Source organism: Trichechus manatus, unplaced genomic scaffold, assembly GCF_000243295.1.
Source record: "Trichechus manatus latirostris isolate Lorelei unplaced genomic scaffold, TriManLat1.0 scaffold00030, whole genome shotgun sequence".
Taxonomy (NCBI): domain Eukaryota; kingdom Metazoa; phylum Chordata; class Mammalia; order Sirenia; family Trichechidae; genus Trichechus; species Trichechus manatus.
Window position 1 is genome coordinate 12,995,524 of NW_004443966.1, and position 16,335 is coordinate 13,011,858.

Below are 16,335 nucleotides of genomic sequence, written 5' to 3' on the forward strand. Positions count from 1 at the left end.
TAGTCCCAATGAATATTTCCACCTTACAAAAGAAAAAAAAAATGGCATGTTAAACAATTAACTTTCCGAAAGTTTTACTGCCCTTTTGGGTCATGCTGAGCCTAACAAGGAGATCACCTACCGTAATTCCAGTAGAACCGCTGCTACCTGCTCCCAGTCTTGGTTGAATGTAACGTGAGCACTCTTTCCAGAAAAAGAAAGTAGCATTAACAATATATCAGCGTCAAAGCTACCAAAAGAAGAGTCCTTGGAGTCCTTATTCTCGACATTGTGTTTTTCTTCCCATTATTACCACAGAATTTCAAATGACGTTTCATGTCTGTAGTCTTAGGAAAGAAAGGGAAATGAGATCCCCCTATGAGTTTATTTTTCCTTGCTGAATATTTGAAGGAAGCATTGCTGAGTTCGTAAGCAACTTGGTGGGTCTGATTGCTGGTGTTTCTGTAATGCGACAGATACCCCCACTGATTTCCTAATGAAATGAAGTTGTAATGAAAGCCACATGGAGAAAGGCGGCGTGTTTACCGCCTGCAACGGTGTGGAGCAGGGCTGGTCTCGCACATACACAGTCAGTACGCCATAGTCCTAAATGTCTCCACGACTGCCAACACTCATTTCCTCCAGTCCGGGTATGGCCATGGCGGCAGTCATTAGAGCTGCTCACAGACATTCTGATTCTCCTCCTTCTGTGCACATAAAAGAATTACATTTCCTCCACCTTCCCCCTGAAGTTGGGCATGCCATGTACCTTGTTCGGGTCAGTGAAATATGAACAGAAGTAATGTATGTCCTTTCTACGCAGAAACGTTCAAGAGCCACTGCATGAGTTGCCATATCCCTTTTCCTTTCCTGCCTTGGCAATCATGGAAGCACACTGAGGTGGAACCTCCTTCAGCCTGGGTCCTTGAATATACCAGCAGCGAACTGAGGCCCGCGCCAAATTATGTTGGAAATGGAGCATGATGGGGAACTACGCTTTTGTTGTTATAAGTAACTAGGAATGTTTTTAAATTAATGCAGCATAACCTAGCCCACCTACTTGATTCAGAAATTAGCATCAGGAGAAGGGTGTTGCCAAAACAGAAGCCTAACATTTTGGTATTGGCTTAGTGTTCAGGCAATGGGTGGCAAGGAAACAGTTAACGGAGATTAGAGGGCTGACAATCCATTTTATGCAGTAATGAAATGTTTTGTAAAAATGCCACCTGTGATAGCTTGGAAGGCAAATAATATCCTAATGTACCTATGGCTCTAAAATAAATAATTGGAGAATATAATGTTAATATGCATATTGGTCATTGTTAGCTGCATTTGGCAAGATCTTAGAAGAAAACTATCAGCTTCTAAATTATTTAGCCAGTTTGCAAACAGAAATGAAAGGGAATAGAGTGATTCCAGAAGTTTAGGACTTCGCAGAGTTGGAAATGGTGAACTGATTTTAAACCTCAAAAAGTTTGAAACTTCAAAATTTTTTTAAATTAGAAAAGATTTGCACAGCAAAAGCCAATTAAAACTCAGCCTTGCAAACCCAAAACCAGATCAGTGCCGTCGAGTCAATTCCGACTCATAACCACTCTATAGGATGGAGTAGAACTGCCCCATAGGGTTTCTAAGGAGCAGCTGGTGGATTTGAACTGCCAACCTTTTGGTTAGCAGCCAAATTCTTAACCGCTGTGCCACCAGGGCTCCCTCAACCTTGTAGTCAGGGTCAAATATAAAAGTATGGCTATAACATACCTTTAAAACCTTTGAATGGATTAAAGTATCTCAGAGTAAAGATCCAACAAAGATTTCAGCATCAGTAACCTTTTCATTTGGAAAGAATAGCTCAGGGAATGCAGACAAATATTATAGCCATCCTACTGAAGCCCGAGAGGCTCAAAATGCCTGAAATTAAATTAAAAAATAAAAAAAGTGAGAGAGAGGCATAGAAGCAAAGTAACAAAGAAATATAGAAAATCTAAGAAGTATACCTAGAAAAGAACTGTGGACATAACTATTAGAATTTGTAACTGATTTAAATCAAATAGATTAGAAGTAAACTAAAATTTTGAGAGAGTTAACTCGCAAGAGAAGTATCAGTCTGAATGAAAAGAGACTGTTAGTATTAGAAAAACAGAAATTAACAAGTATTGGCAAGGATATGGAAAAATTGGAACCCCCATACATTTCTGGTGGAAATGTAAAATGGTGCAGCCACTACGGACAACAGTTTGGCAGTTCCCAAAAAAGTTAAACCTAGAATTATCATGTTCTTGTTACATGCCATCAAGTCACCCCAACTCAGGGCGACCTCATGCACAACAGAATGAAAAAATGCCCAGTCCTGCACCATCTCCATGACTGGTCGGGGATTGGACCTTTGTGATTGGCTGATTTTTGGAAGTAGATCGCTTTCTTTCCTAGTCTTAGTCTGCAAGCCCTGCTGAAGCCTGTTCAACATCACAGCAACGTGCAAGCCTCCACTGACAGACAGGTTGTCGTTGCGAATGAGGTGCATTGGCTGTGAATTGAACCTGGGCTCCCTCATGGAAGGTGAGACTTTTACCACTGAGCCATTAATGTGCCCCATTAGAATTACCATATGGCTCAACAATCCCACTTCTGGGTGTATGCCCAAGATCCTTGAAAGCAGGGAGTCAAACAGATACCTGTTCACCAATGTTTATTGCAGCATTATTCGCAATAGCCAAAAGGTGGAGATAACCCATGTTTCCATCAATAGATGAATGGATAAATAAAATGTGATACATACAATGGACTATTATTCAGCCATAAAATGAAATGAAATTCTGGTACATGCTACAACATGAATGAACCTTGAAAACATTATGCTGAGTGAAATAAATACAAAAGAATAAATATTGTATGACCCTACTTATATAAAATACTTAAAACAGGCAAATGTTAGGCCCTGATAAAAACCTCAGATTTACAGTGGAGGTTTCAAAAGGACCAAGCTCTAGGAGTAAGTACCCTTCCCTAGGAGAAATGACCAAACCAAAGGCGTAAAATAAAACTCAAGTAGACCAGTTCCAACATCTAAAATTAACATTTGATGGATAAAGAGCAGCTGCCAGTACTCTAGCTGCCTGCCAAAAAAAAACTTAACCCTCTTTGAAGGAAGATAACAGCATATAGAGCCTCTATAATATTTTCATTTTCAATAACCAGCATCCAATCAAAATTACAAGACATTCCAAAAGACAGAGTCATATAATCAAAAACAAAGGAAAAACTTGAAAAATACCCACAGGAAATTCAAATATTGGAGTTATCAGACAGGGACTGTAAAATAATTATGTTTAATATGTTCAAGAAAATAGAAGAAAAGATGGATAATTTTACTGGAGACTTAGAATTTATTTTGCAAAAAGAATCAAATGGAGATTTTAGAACTAAGATTGTGAACAAAATTAAAAATTCAATATATTAATTTAATAGAAGATAAGCAGAACAATTAGTGAACTGAAAGAAAGACCAGTAGAAAATATTCAGACTTACACACAGAGGGAGAAAATGATGGACCTATAGAAAAGGGCTTAAGAATATATTGGACATTGAGAAAAAAGTCTAGCATTCTTGCAGCTTGTGTACCAGAAGGAGAAGAGACAGGAGTTTTTTAAAAGTACTGGCTGACAAATAACAGATTGGCCCATAAAATAAATAATATCACCCGTGAGTACTGTGCTCCTCAAAATAATCATCTAGATGAAACCAAATTGTTAACATTTACCCTAGACCAAAGACGAGAAGGCTGGGGGGACAGAGAAGTTAAATTAATGGAAAAAGAACAACCAAGATGGAAATAACAAGAATGTTGATGTATTGTGTAGAATGTAACTAACCAGTGTCACTGAACAATACGTATATATATTTAAAAAAGAAAAAAACCCAAAATCATTGCTGTCGAGTCGATTTCAACTCCTAGTAACCCTATTGGACAGAGCAGAACTGCCCCATAGGGTTTCCAAGGAGCGCCTGGTGGATTTGAACTGCCACCCGTTTGATTAGCAGCTGTAGCTTCTTAACCACTACACCACCAGGGTTTCCTAATAATATGTATAGAAGTTGTTAAATGAGAACCTAATTTCCTGTGTAAACTTTCACCAAAAACAATAAAATATTTAAAGAAAAAAAACACTGGCTGAGAATTTTTCAAGACTGATGAAAGACATCAAACCACGTATTCAGGAAGCACTACAAACTCCAAACCAAAAACCAAACCCATTGCCATCTAGTTAGTTCCAGCTCATACCAACTCCAGGCGAGATAAACAGAAAGAAGATCACTTCTGGCCACACGATAGTTGTTGTAGCTGTGTGCTGTCGAGTCAATTCCGATTCATAGCAGCCCCATAAGACAGAGTAGAACTGCCTTATAGGGTTTCCTAGGCTGTAATCTTTATGAGAGTAGATCACCAGGTCTTTTCTCCTACAGAGTCACTGGTGGGTTTGAACCACCAACCTTTCAGGTAGCAGCCGAGCACTTAACCATTGTGCCACCAGGGCTCCTTACATCGTAGTTAAACTGCTGAAAATTAAAGACAAAGAGAAAACTTTAAAGTAGCTAAAAGAAAAAAGACATTACTTATGAAGGCACAACAATTAGACTAACAACTGACTTTTTAACGGAATGTATGAAAGCCAGAAGACAATAGACCAACACTTTAAAGTACTGAAGGAAGAAGATTATGTCAAACAAGAATTCTATTCCCAGAGCGGGGATGGGAAATCCAATACATATCCTACAGCTCCCTGGGAAGTAAATATGTATGAACTTGGTCTCTGTATATGGGGATTAGATACCAGATGATTGCTAATGCTCTCCCTCAATATAAAGCTATTTTAACCAAAGGGAGATATGAAATTCTGAACTAGGAACCACTTACTGGAAGTGATTTGTTATATTTATGTCAACAATTAACAGTCTTAGAATAACACTGTCCAATAGAAATGCAATGCAAGACACAAATGTGAGCCATGTATATAATTTAAAATTTTCTGAGAGCTACATTTTTTAAAAGTAAAAGAAATAAATTAATTTTAGTGATATATTTTTATTTAACCCAATATACCCAAAATATTATCATTTCAACATGTAACCAATATAAAAATTGTTAATGAGAATTTTACAATTTTTGTACTATGTCTTTAAAATCTACAGCACATCTCAGTTTGGACTGCTTATATTTCAAATGCTTAATAGACCCATGCAGTTAGTGGCTACCATATTGGACAGCACAGCAAGGGATACACAAGACCTTACAGATCAACTAATTAGTGGTTCTCAACCCCAGCTCCCCATTAGAATGACCTGACCGAGACACTTTAAAAAATACAAGTGACCAGGCAGGGCTGGAATTAGGGTGAGGCAAGAGAGTTACTCCCCTCAGGCACAAAACTTAAGGGGGTGCCAAAAAACTCAGTAGTAAAGATAAATAATATTTTAATGCAATATTTTTAAAAATCAAAATTAATGCAAAGAATTCATAATAAACAAAATATCAAAATTTTAAATAAAAACAGAACCAGTATTACTGATTTTTTCCCCTTTGCCTCAGGCTCCAATATAGCTTTATATGGCACTGTGCCCAGGGCCAACTCCAGACTAATTGGTATTCCTGGAGGTAGAGCCCAGACATTACATTTTTTAAAGCTCCCAGATGATTCTAATGTGCAGCCAGCTTTGAGAACCACTCTTCTAGTCCCATGTCTCTCCTAATGCTCACAGTTCCTGATAAAGTGGGGAGTTGATGGGCGGTCATCATTCTGACATGTAATCTCGTACCAGATCCCCAGAACATAGTCTTCTTTGTAGACGTCCAGTGTTGGGGAGTTCCCAACTTCACAGGGCAGCCATTCCCACTGATGGACAACTCCAGTGTTAACGCATTTATTTTGAGAAAGCTAGTAAAAGATAATTTTCAAAAAAGTCATGCCTCTCCTACAGATATAAAGAAAAAAATGCATAATAAAGATTTTATTTGATAGAAGGAACCAGTCCTGTTTATAACCAATTCAAAAGAGAATCCCAAAACCAGACATCTTGATAGATCAAGAATATTGAAATGAACATGCAAATGGAGGCAAAACTGGTTTTCCCAGAAGGGATGGAGAGGAGGAAAATCAACAGAACCTCTGCAAGACTTGACAGAATTTGCTTGTCGACAGTTACCTGGTAGTGCCATGGTTAAGAGCGCAGCTGCTAACCAAAAAAGTCAACATTTCAACTCCCACCAGCCTCTCTTTGGAAACCCTATGGGGGCAGTTCTACTCTGTCCTATGGGGTCGCTATGAGTCAGGATTGACTTGATGGCAACAGGTTTTTTCCTTTTTTTTTACAGTTACCTGGAGTCCCTGGGTGATGCAAATGGTTAATTCACTTGGCTGCTAACCAAAAGGTTGCAAGTTCAAGTTGACCCAGAAGCAGCTCAGAAGAAAGGCCTGGAGATCTACTTCTGAAAAATCAGCCAATGAAAACCTTGTAGAGCACGGTTCTACTCTGACACACATGGGGTCGCCATGAGTTGGAATTAACTTGACAGCAACTAGTTACTGGTTATCAGCTTCTTACAACTTACAGAGTTGCAAAATAGCTCCCATAGAATCAGAATCTGATGAGGCAGTAGGGTGTGCTAGAGACAACACATAGTTTTACATTGAAGTACAAATGTTTTTTCCACGCAATAAATTGCTTCCAGGTTTTTTTTTACCCATTGCTTTGAAAGCAGTGGTTTTCAAATTTGATGTGCATGAGAATCATCTGTGAAGTGAGCTAAAAGGCAGATTCTTTTCCAAAGATTTTGAGCTTGGATCATGCCCATGAAAATGCCTTTTTAACAAGCACTCTAGATGATTCTGATGCAGGTGTTCTGAGGATCATACTTTGAAAAACACTGTCCTAGAACATATCTATTCCATATTCTGTAGACAGCCTTTCCAATTGTGCTCCTCACAATATTTGAAGGTAGTGTAGATTTTAATCCAAATCAGAATTCTGATGGTCTTAATATAGTCCATTTTCTTTATTATTTCCAGGATAAAATGCTATTTCTTTTCTCCCTACTCAATTTTACAGGACAGACAAGGAACAGTTTTTATATTATTTGAACACCTAAAGAGAGACAAGCTGGGAATGTTGTGAGTATGAAGTGTTTCTATGAGATGTAATAAGCTAATTGAATAGACTATAACAACCAACAAGAACACTGCTTCTCATGCATTTCAGTCAGCGTGCTGATTTATTGGAAGTCTATTTTGTTTTATTCAGATCTATAAGTATTTCAAAAAATTATTTTAGATCTGTAGATGGGGGTCCATGAATATAATTGATTAATTATCCAAAATTAACGGGTAAGATGTGATATGTTGTTTTAGCAACAGATTACACTCAAATGCATTTACATAAGCCATGACAACACATCTGACTGATAGGGCACCGCCCAGATGTCCTGGTTGTGGAGGGACAGTTGGCATTCTGACATGCTCAGAAGTGCTCGTGTGACTTGGCAAGCTGTCCTCCCAAATGGCAGCGTCTGTAGCCCCCTCCTCAGGTCCGGTTTCAGCTCTGACACAGTCTTCTGACGACACGTGTATGCTGAGCCGCGTCCTGTAGGCAACACTCAGGGGCTTCTTTACGCGCCCCGTTTCCTGCAAGTTTCTCTCCAGGGTATTTTGGAGAGCTAGCACAGTTGTTTCCTTATCTAGGCCTCAGAACTTCAGAGCCACAACCTTGAATTATCTCTTTATTTGATATCTTGGAAGATGGTTATTTGGTACCTTTAAGTCATCCTAACTTAGTGGGAAACCATTCTTGCCCTATATTTCTCTTCTGTACAACATCCACAGCAGAATTGAGAGAATGAAACAGAGGGAACGCTAACTGGGCAGAGGCAGAGTTCTGAGGCATGGGAGAGTGGTTTCTCAGGCATAGAGCAACTGGGCAAGAGGAAAACTGTCACAAGAGGGGATAGAAGAGACTGTTTCATGAACATTTCATCAAACCTACCTAACAGCGAGGTTGATTTGATGCTAAAGCCTACAGAATGAACAATTAGAATGGTGACCAAGAGCAACTCCCCCTGCTATTCCTACACGTGCACCCGAGGTTTCCAACAAGGGTCCCTTGACCTGCATGCTAGGGTCCGTGGTAGAAACAGTCCTATTGGTGCAGTCTCTACATGGTTATTGCTACTCACACAGCTACAGAGAGGGCAAGGTTGACATGGGCCTCCTGAAAGACTCTAAAGCCTTGTCTACTGGTTTACGTCACATCTTATTCTCACCCCTTACTGCAGTCGTAAATCCAGAGAACGTTAGAGAAGGGACGGACCTAGGAGATGAATCTATCTCATATCATAGATTAGGAAACTGAAGCTGAGAGAGTGGATGTGATTTGCCTGGGTCAAGCAGTGGGTTATCTCTCTCCTGATCCTGAATCCAGTGCTCTTTTCACTACACTACAAAGTCTATACTGAGTGGCCATCTTGTGTAGGGAACTCTATTATGTAAAACAGAGATTCTCAGGCTATTGTGAGCTGTGTCATTGCTAATTACTTTTTCTGAATATTAGATTAGACTCAAGATTATCCCTGTAATTCTTACTTGCATCTGGCTGTGCCTTCTTAAGTGTGAGATAAAAAGGTGGAATTATAGCTAGTGTATCAGAATTACACAGAGGCATGAACCTGGGAGGTTGGCAAGAGATTTAATAGGCAATGGCCAGGAGACAGCCTCTGTTCTCTAAAGCTCATGCTGAAAAAGAAAAGCTGAGCAAATACAAACTTTCATTCTTTGTGTTGCTTAATTTTGTCTGGAGTTTTAATGGGAGGTTTTTCATGAGATGAAATCTCTACCAGAAGGAACAGGTTGCCATTTGACATGCTCAGAAAAGTGCTCTGGAGATTTGGCAACGCGTCCTCCCAAGAGGCAGGGTCTGTAGCCCCCTCCTCAGGCCCCGTTTTGACTCTGACGCAGTCTTCTGAGGGTGTAGTACCCACACTGACTTTGTTTGGCTTTATTGCATTGGGGTCAGGTCGGCTGAAGAACAATCGATGTGGATCATTTCTTTAGGGCTTCAAGAGAGCTTTGTGGTTTGGCTTTGCAAGGATAACTTCATACTGACTCCACTTATTCAGGGCTATTTCTTGGCATAGTGGAATTTGAGGAGAAAGTTCAAGGAAGGGAAAATGAAGGAAATTCTAGAAATGAGTTAATTAACAGGGAAGGGGACTTAGAGTTCATCCAGCCTTTTGGTTCCCAACCTGAGGACAATGGACCCCGGGAGGCAGAGGAAGGGATGGCAAGAGGGGCAGGAATCCGTGTGTGTACCTAGCATTATATATATATGTATGTATATATATGTATATATATATATGTATGTATATATATGTATATATTATGTATATATATGTAAAGGAGTTTGTATATATATGTATACACTTAAAATATAGTATCTTGTAAAAATGAGTCTCAATCCTTAGTATATCTAAGAATCACCTGGGGAGCTTGGTGAAACTACACATTCCTGGACCCCTAACCCAAAGATTCTGATTTTGTTGATCTTGAGAAGGAACCCAGGAATTAGCTGTTTTAAAAAGCACTCAGGGTCTAATACATACTGACCCTATGGCAATAAAATACAAATCACTTAAAAGGATTACTGACTCTGAAATTGCGCTTGGCCATTACTTATTTTTGTAAAAGAGGAGATACTAATGTTCAGCAGCTCTGAGGGGTAAAAGTGAGCAGTCCTTGAATTTTGGGGATGCAACTCAAAAGGTTTGGACACCCTGATCTAGTTGAATTTCTTCATTTCAGAAATGAAGATTCAGAGTACTTAAGTAACTTCCCCAAAGTCACACAGTCAGTGTCAAGGCAAAGAGCCCTGGTCTCCTGTGTCAGAATCTGGGAAGCTTTCCTCTCCCTGCCCCGATCCAAGGGAAAGCCCCATCAAACTGAAAGGCAGCCATTCCAAAAGGGTCAAAGCCTTAGCAGTTAACCTGACTTTTTCACAGGTAACAATGGGAAAGAAATCATGTCAAAGTTTAATCAGTTGCCTCAAGGTCAGTCATTTAATCTTTTTTTTTTTCTCTGCTAGACAAAGTTCAAAAAATAGCTAGAAAAAATACCCTGGAGTCTTATTACGAAGTTAAAATGTACAACAGTCTCGTTGTTGGGGATTGTTCACCGACCACAGTATAATTCTACAGAATGGTTTGGAAGTCATCTCTGAAATCTTCTTGAAGGAGTGTTTGGGTTTATAAAGCGCTGTTCATAAATGGGGTACATTCTCCTCTGAACACAAGTGGGAGCAGAAGTCACTTGTACAAACATCAGGAGTCACTTGTATACATGAAATACAAAATAACCCACAGGCAGAACTCTCCAGAATACAGAGGTACAAATGTCTCTGTAGACAAGGAAATTGTTAGGCATGAATTAAATTTAGCAACAATTCTCTTAAACTAATTTAAACGATTTTTAAAATGAGCTAACACTACTGTCCTAGCTCGGTGGTTGTCTTTTGCTAGGCATGACTGAACCTATTATTCTGCTAAGTTGATTAATAAAAAATATTTATTACGCAAATCCTTTTTGTTGACAAGTTAAAATGGAGCCTCATCTTTCATATCTCCCTGAAGATTGCCACCTTGTGAGATTGAAAATACTCATTAAATTCCATCACCAGACAGGCACAAATGAGAGGGTGATTGTTTTTAAACATGTGAGGGGAATCGTTGGTAAACTCATTTGTTTGGATATCATTAACAGAACAATCGGCGAGGATCTCCAGGGGGTCCTCGTGACCTTTGCTCGCAATCTCTTCATCATCCATCAAGAAATATCATCACCTAATATGCAAGGCGAGACCAATTTTAAGGTGAGGTGTTAATTAACTAACGATCCTGGTTAATTTCTATACAAGAGCTGAAAATACCTCATGCTGTATTGTAAACAAGTACTAAACCATCTTTTTTTATTGTAAGCAGTACATATTTTACAATGTGCAGGGTCAATATTGTAAGGTTCCCACTGAACCCGTTAGTTAAATTTAATAGTTTGAAACTTTTTCTTTGAAATAAAGTAGACTTGCTTTAACTTGCTGCCATTTCCAAACCCAAGCTCACAAGACAACAGAGGTTTCTGATGTTGCAGGAAGCAGAAACACCACAATGGAACCAAAATAGAGACTGTCACAACCAGAAATTATCAATGTAACCTACCTATATTTCAGATATACAATGTTTGCCTTGGGATTCCTAGGGAGTCCCAGTTTCTGAGACCCAAGAAAGAAGTAGGAGAAAACCCCAGAGCAGATGTTTTATTGCTAACCTTTTGGAGCCCTGGTGGTACAGTGGTTAAGAGCTACGGCTACTAACCAAAAGGTCAGCAGTTCGAATCCACCAGCCACTCCTTGGAAACCCTGAGGCATTTCTACTCTGTCCTGTAGGGTCACTATGAGTCAGAATCGACTCGTCGGCAATGGATTTTTTGGTTTTTTGAAGCTTCCAGATGGCCTTTATTGATGCTGGCCAGTGAAATCCAGTTGTATGTTTCCTAGTTAGATACTAGAAGTCTCTGATCTCTATAGAACAGAAGCAAGATCTATTCCAGAGTTTTTGAAACAGCAACTGAACAGAGATGAACACTTGTTATTGATCACCAAGGTCTGCATCGGATTCCCAGCCTAGACCTTCATCACATTTGAATGGGTCAAGTAACTCAGAGCACTCAACCTGAAACCACGTGTGATTTTTCTCTTAAATGAAAAAGCCTAACAAAAACTGGATTAAAATATAATTTTTGAATTTTTATCTTGAATCGGGGCCCGATCCCTTTAGTAACAATAATAACAATAACAATACTTTACTCTTTAAAGTGATTTTATGACCTGGTAGAATGACCATTGCTTTTCCCACAACATGATTGAGAAATTTAAAAAAAAAAAAAAAAAAAAAAGGACCTAGTGTAGCATCAACTTCCACTGATCCTGACAGACCTGTGTTCATCATTTGTATTCTAAGTCCCTGCCAGCTAGCATCATTTAATCTTTTACTGCCATGTGCGAGATTGTGAGCCTCTCTACATTGATCAGTTCAGCCTGTCCAAATACAGTTAATAGTCAGGATCAGATGGTTTATCCCAATATTCGTGAAGACTAAGTAGACTCTGAGCTAGGACTTGAGGTTGGCCAAACCAGCAACCCTTGACAAAATAAAGACTGTTTCTCTGCCCTTTCTCTGGATTTCAAAATCATCAAAATCCAGATGTCCTCAGGTAGTTTTTAAATAACTCATAGTTTCTAACCTTCTTAGATGAATCACTGTTATTTTGGCTTTTATTCTTGTTAGAAGGTATATAAAATCTAAAAATGTAAATCTCAGTAATATAGGAATAATAACAATAACTTGAGAAGTGTAATAGTTTTATCTTTGGTAGTATTTTCTGCCTACTGCATAAGGGCATCCTAATAGATATCTTCATTTTGTAAACAAGAACTTACCAGCAAAGTAAAGCCTGAACTTAAAATGGAAAGGAGATATAGAAAAGACATTTGACAAAATCCAACATCCTTTCATGATAAAAACACTAATAAACTGGGAATAGAAGGGAACTTAGACCACCTGATAAAGACATCTACAAAAACCCCACAGCTAACATCATACTTAATGGTACACAACTGAAAGCTTTCCGCCTAAGATCAGGAACAAGACAAGGATATCTCTTCTAGCCACTTCTATTCAACATTATACTGGGGGTCTAGCCGGGGCAATTAAGCAAGATAAGGAAATAAAAGGCATTTAGATTAGAAAGGAAGTATAACTATCTCTATTAGTAGATGATATGATCTTGTATATAGAACATTCTAAAGAATCCATGAAAAATATATTCAAGCTAATAAACAAGTTCAGCAAGGTTGCAGGTCACAAGATCAATATACAAAAAATAATTGTATTTTTGTACACTAACAATGAACAAACCAAAAATGAAATTAAGAAAACAATTCCATTTACAATAGCATCCAAAAGATTAAAATACTTAGGAATGAATTTAACAAAAGCACAAAGCTTGTACACTAAAAACTACAGAACATTGTTAAAAGAAATTTAAAAAGACCTAAATAAGTGGAAAATACCCCGTGTTCATGGATTGGAAGACTTAATATCATTAAGATGGCAATAATACCCAAAGTGATCTATACATTCACTGCAATCCCTATCAAAATCCCAAAGGCCTCATTTGCAGAAATTAAAAAGCCAATCCCCAAATTCATGTGGAATTGCAAGGAGTCCAAAATGGCCAAAATAATTTTGAAAAGGAAGAACAAAGTTGGAAGACTCACACATCTTGATTTCAAAACTTACTACAAAGCTATAGTAATCAAGTCTGTATGATACTGGCATAAGAATAGACATACAGATCAATGAAATAGAATTCAAAGTCTAGAAATAAGCCCATATATTGATAGTCAATTGATTTTTCTGAAGTGTGACAATTCAATGAGGAAATAACAGACTTTTTAACAAATGATGCTAGGACAACTGGATATCCACTTGCAAAAGAATGAAGTTGGAGCCCTACCTCACACACACACACAAATTAACTCAAAATGGATCAAAGACCTAAATGTAAAAACTAAAATTATAAACCTCTTAAAAGAAACCATAGGTATAAATCTTCATGATCTTGGATTAGGCAATGGTTTCTTAGATAAAATACCTAAAACACAAGCAACCAAAAAATATGTAGAAAACTTGGATATCATCAAAATTAAAAACTCCTGTGCATCAAAAGACACTATCAAGAAAGTGAAAAGACAACCCACAGAATGGGAGAAAATATTTGCAAATCATGTATCTGATAAGGGTATAGTTTCCAGAATATATAAAACACTCTTAGAACTCAACAATAAAAAGACAAACAGCCCAACTAAAAAATGAGTAAAAGATTTGAATAGACATTTCTTTGAAAAAGATATAAATGGCCAATAAGCACACAAAGAAACTCCCAACATCGTTAATACTTAGGGACATGCAAATCAAAACCACAATGAAATACCACTTGTTGTGTGCTGTCAAGTCGATTCCAACTCATAGGGACACTATAGGACAGAGAAGGACTGCCCCCTAGGTTTTCTAGGTTGAAATCTTTACAGGAGCAGATTGCCAGGTCTTTCCTCCCATGGAGCAGCTGGTGGGTTAAAACCACTGACCTTTTGGTTAGCAGCCAAGCGCTAAACCATTGTGCCTCCAGGGCTCCTGAAATACTACTTAACACCCAGTAAAATGGCTACAGTCAAAAAGACAGACAATAAAAAGTGTTGGCAAGGATGTGGAGAAACTGGAAACCCCATCATTGCTAGTGAGAATGTAAAATGGTGTAGCTGCTGTGTAAAAGGTTGGCAGTTTCTCAAAAAGTTAAATGTAGACTTGATATATGACCCAGCAATTCCATGCCCAGAGAAATGAAAACATATGTTCACACAAAAACTTTTACATGAATGTTCATAGAAGCATTATTCATAATAGCCAAAAAGTGGTAAATAACTCAAATGTCAATCAGCTGATGAATGGATAACCAAATATGTTATATCCGTACGATGGAATATTATTCAGCCATACAAAGGAATGAAGTTCTGACACATGCTACAACATGGATGAGCCTGGAAAGCACGGTGCTAAATTAAATAAGTGAGGTACAAAAGACTAATAGTATATGATTCCATTTATACAGAATGTCCAGAATAGGCAAGTCCATAGACACAGAAAGTAGACTAGTGGTTGCCAGGGGCTGGTGGGAGGAGTGAATGGGGAATGACTGTTAGTAGGTACATAGTTTCTTTCTGGGGTGATGGAAATGTTCTGGAATTAGATGGTGGTGATGGTTGCTTGTGAATATACTAAAACCCACTGAGTTGTACACTTTATGAAGATGAATTTTATAGTATGTGAATTATACCTCAATAAAAATATATATAAAATAAAATAGAAAGGTACCATTTTTCTCTCCACAAACCAATGGAAATAAGCACTGCCATCAACCCTCATTTTAGGTTGACTAGACCAGTGCTTCTCAAATTACCTGTAATGAAGGACCAGTTTGTTTTATTTTTTCCAATCTATTATGGATCTATACTTTTGTAAAGTACGACAAAAATGAGTTAATAGAAAAATGAAGAAATCAAAGTCGTACGGAATAAAAGCCAAATTTTTTTCTTCTTAGATTCAACAGGCATAAAAATTGCTATAAAATTTTCCAAATTCTTACTCTCAGTCTTTTTACTTGTTTCATCAAGCTGGTAACCAACAGTTTGAGACTGGCACCAGTTGGAGGAACACACTTTGAGTGGAACTGCTCCATAGGATTTCAGGGCTGTGACCTTTGGGAAGCAGATACCCAGCCCTGTCTTCTAAGGTGCCTGTGGGTGGGTTTAAACTGCCAGCCTTTCAGCTAGTAGTCCAGTGCTTAACTATTTGTGCCACCCAGGGACTCTTAGAACTGGTCTAAAACCAAAAACCCATTGCTGTCAAGTCGATTCCAACTCATAGCGACCCTATAGAACAGAGCAGAACTGTCCTATAGGGTTTCCAAGGAGCGGCTGGTAGATTCAAACTGCCAACTTTTTGGTTAGCAGCCGTAGCTCTTAACCACTATGCCACACTTAATTCCAAAAAGGAGCAAATGCTTGGAGGGTGGGGAATGTTGTAAGAGGTCCTAAGTAATGAATATTAATTTTATTGTTCATTTGCAGACCACCATTGGCGATGTTGAAACCATTCTGGGAGTAACAGAGGAAAACAAAATAAGATTTGAGGAACAGCAACAGTCTAAAGATAGTAGAAACCTCTCTAAGCCTGATAAATGATCCTGGGATATGGTATCGATTTTGGATCCCAGTCTGGAGGGGAAAAAAAAAAAAAGCAACAATCTTTTTTGCTGTTGGGAATAAAAAGGGGGAAAAGTTAGTTTGCTTTGTTTGCCAGAAGGTAAATCAAAACTTGGTAAGATGATAATGTAATGCTTTTTTTTGAAAAAAAAAAAAATTGTTTATTAAGTGATCTTGTTTTACTTATTAAACCAAAACCGATTTGTGCATTCACTTGAGAGTGTTGAACAGTCCTTTTCTCTCCCCTCACCCAGGAAAAAGACGAAAACAAAACCAATAAAAGAAGAAAGCTACAATTCTTCCTGATATCACTTCTGCATCTACCTCTTTATAAGCTTCAGGATTTCACAACTTTTATTTTTTATGTTTTATAAAGTTTTCTCTTATTTCTGATAGTCATTTATCTTCTGCGTTTAAAAAAATTGAATAAAGGCTTAATCTTTG

General features: G+C 38.1%; 1 protein-coding gene across 2 annotated transcripts in view; it reads left to right on the plus strand.

The window, feature by feature from the left end:
* Positions 1-15,870, plus strand: part of IQCH (IQ motif containing H) — a 240,915-nt gene extending 225,045 nt beyond the window's left edge. Inside the window, exons 21-23 of one of the 2 annotated variants that reach the window (XM_023729750.1) lie at positions 7,081-7,142; positions 10,776-10,884; positions 15,757-15,870. In XM_023729750.1, the coding sequence (XP_023585518.1) occupies positions 7,081-7,142; positions 10,776-10,884; positions 15,757-15,870 (285 nt within the window). Of the gene's footprint in view, positions 1-7,080; positions 7,143-10,775; positions 10,885-15,756 lie in introns of those variants that run through there. The other variant, XM_023729751.1, reaches the window with a different exon arrangement.
* Positions 15,871-16,335: the final 465 nt, after the last annotated feature.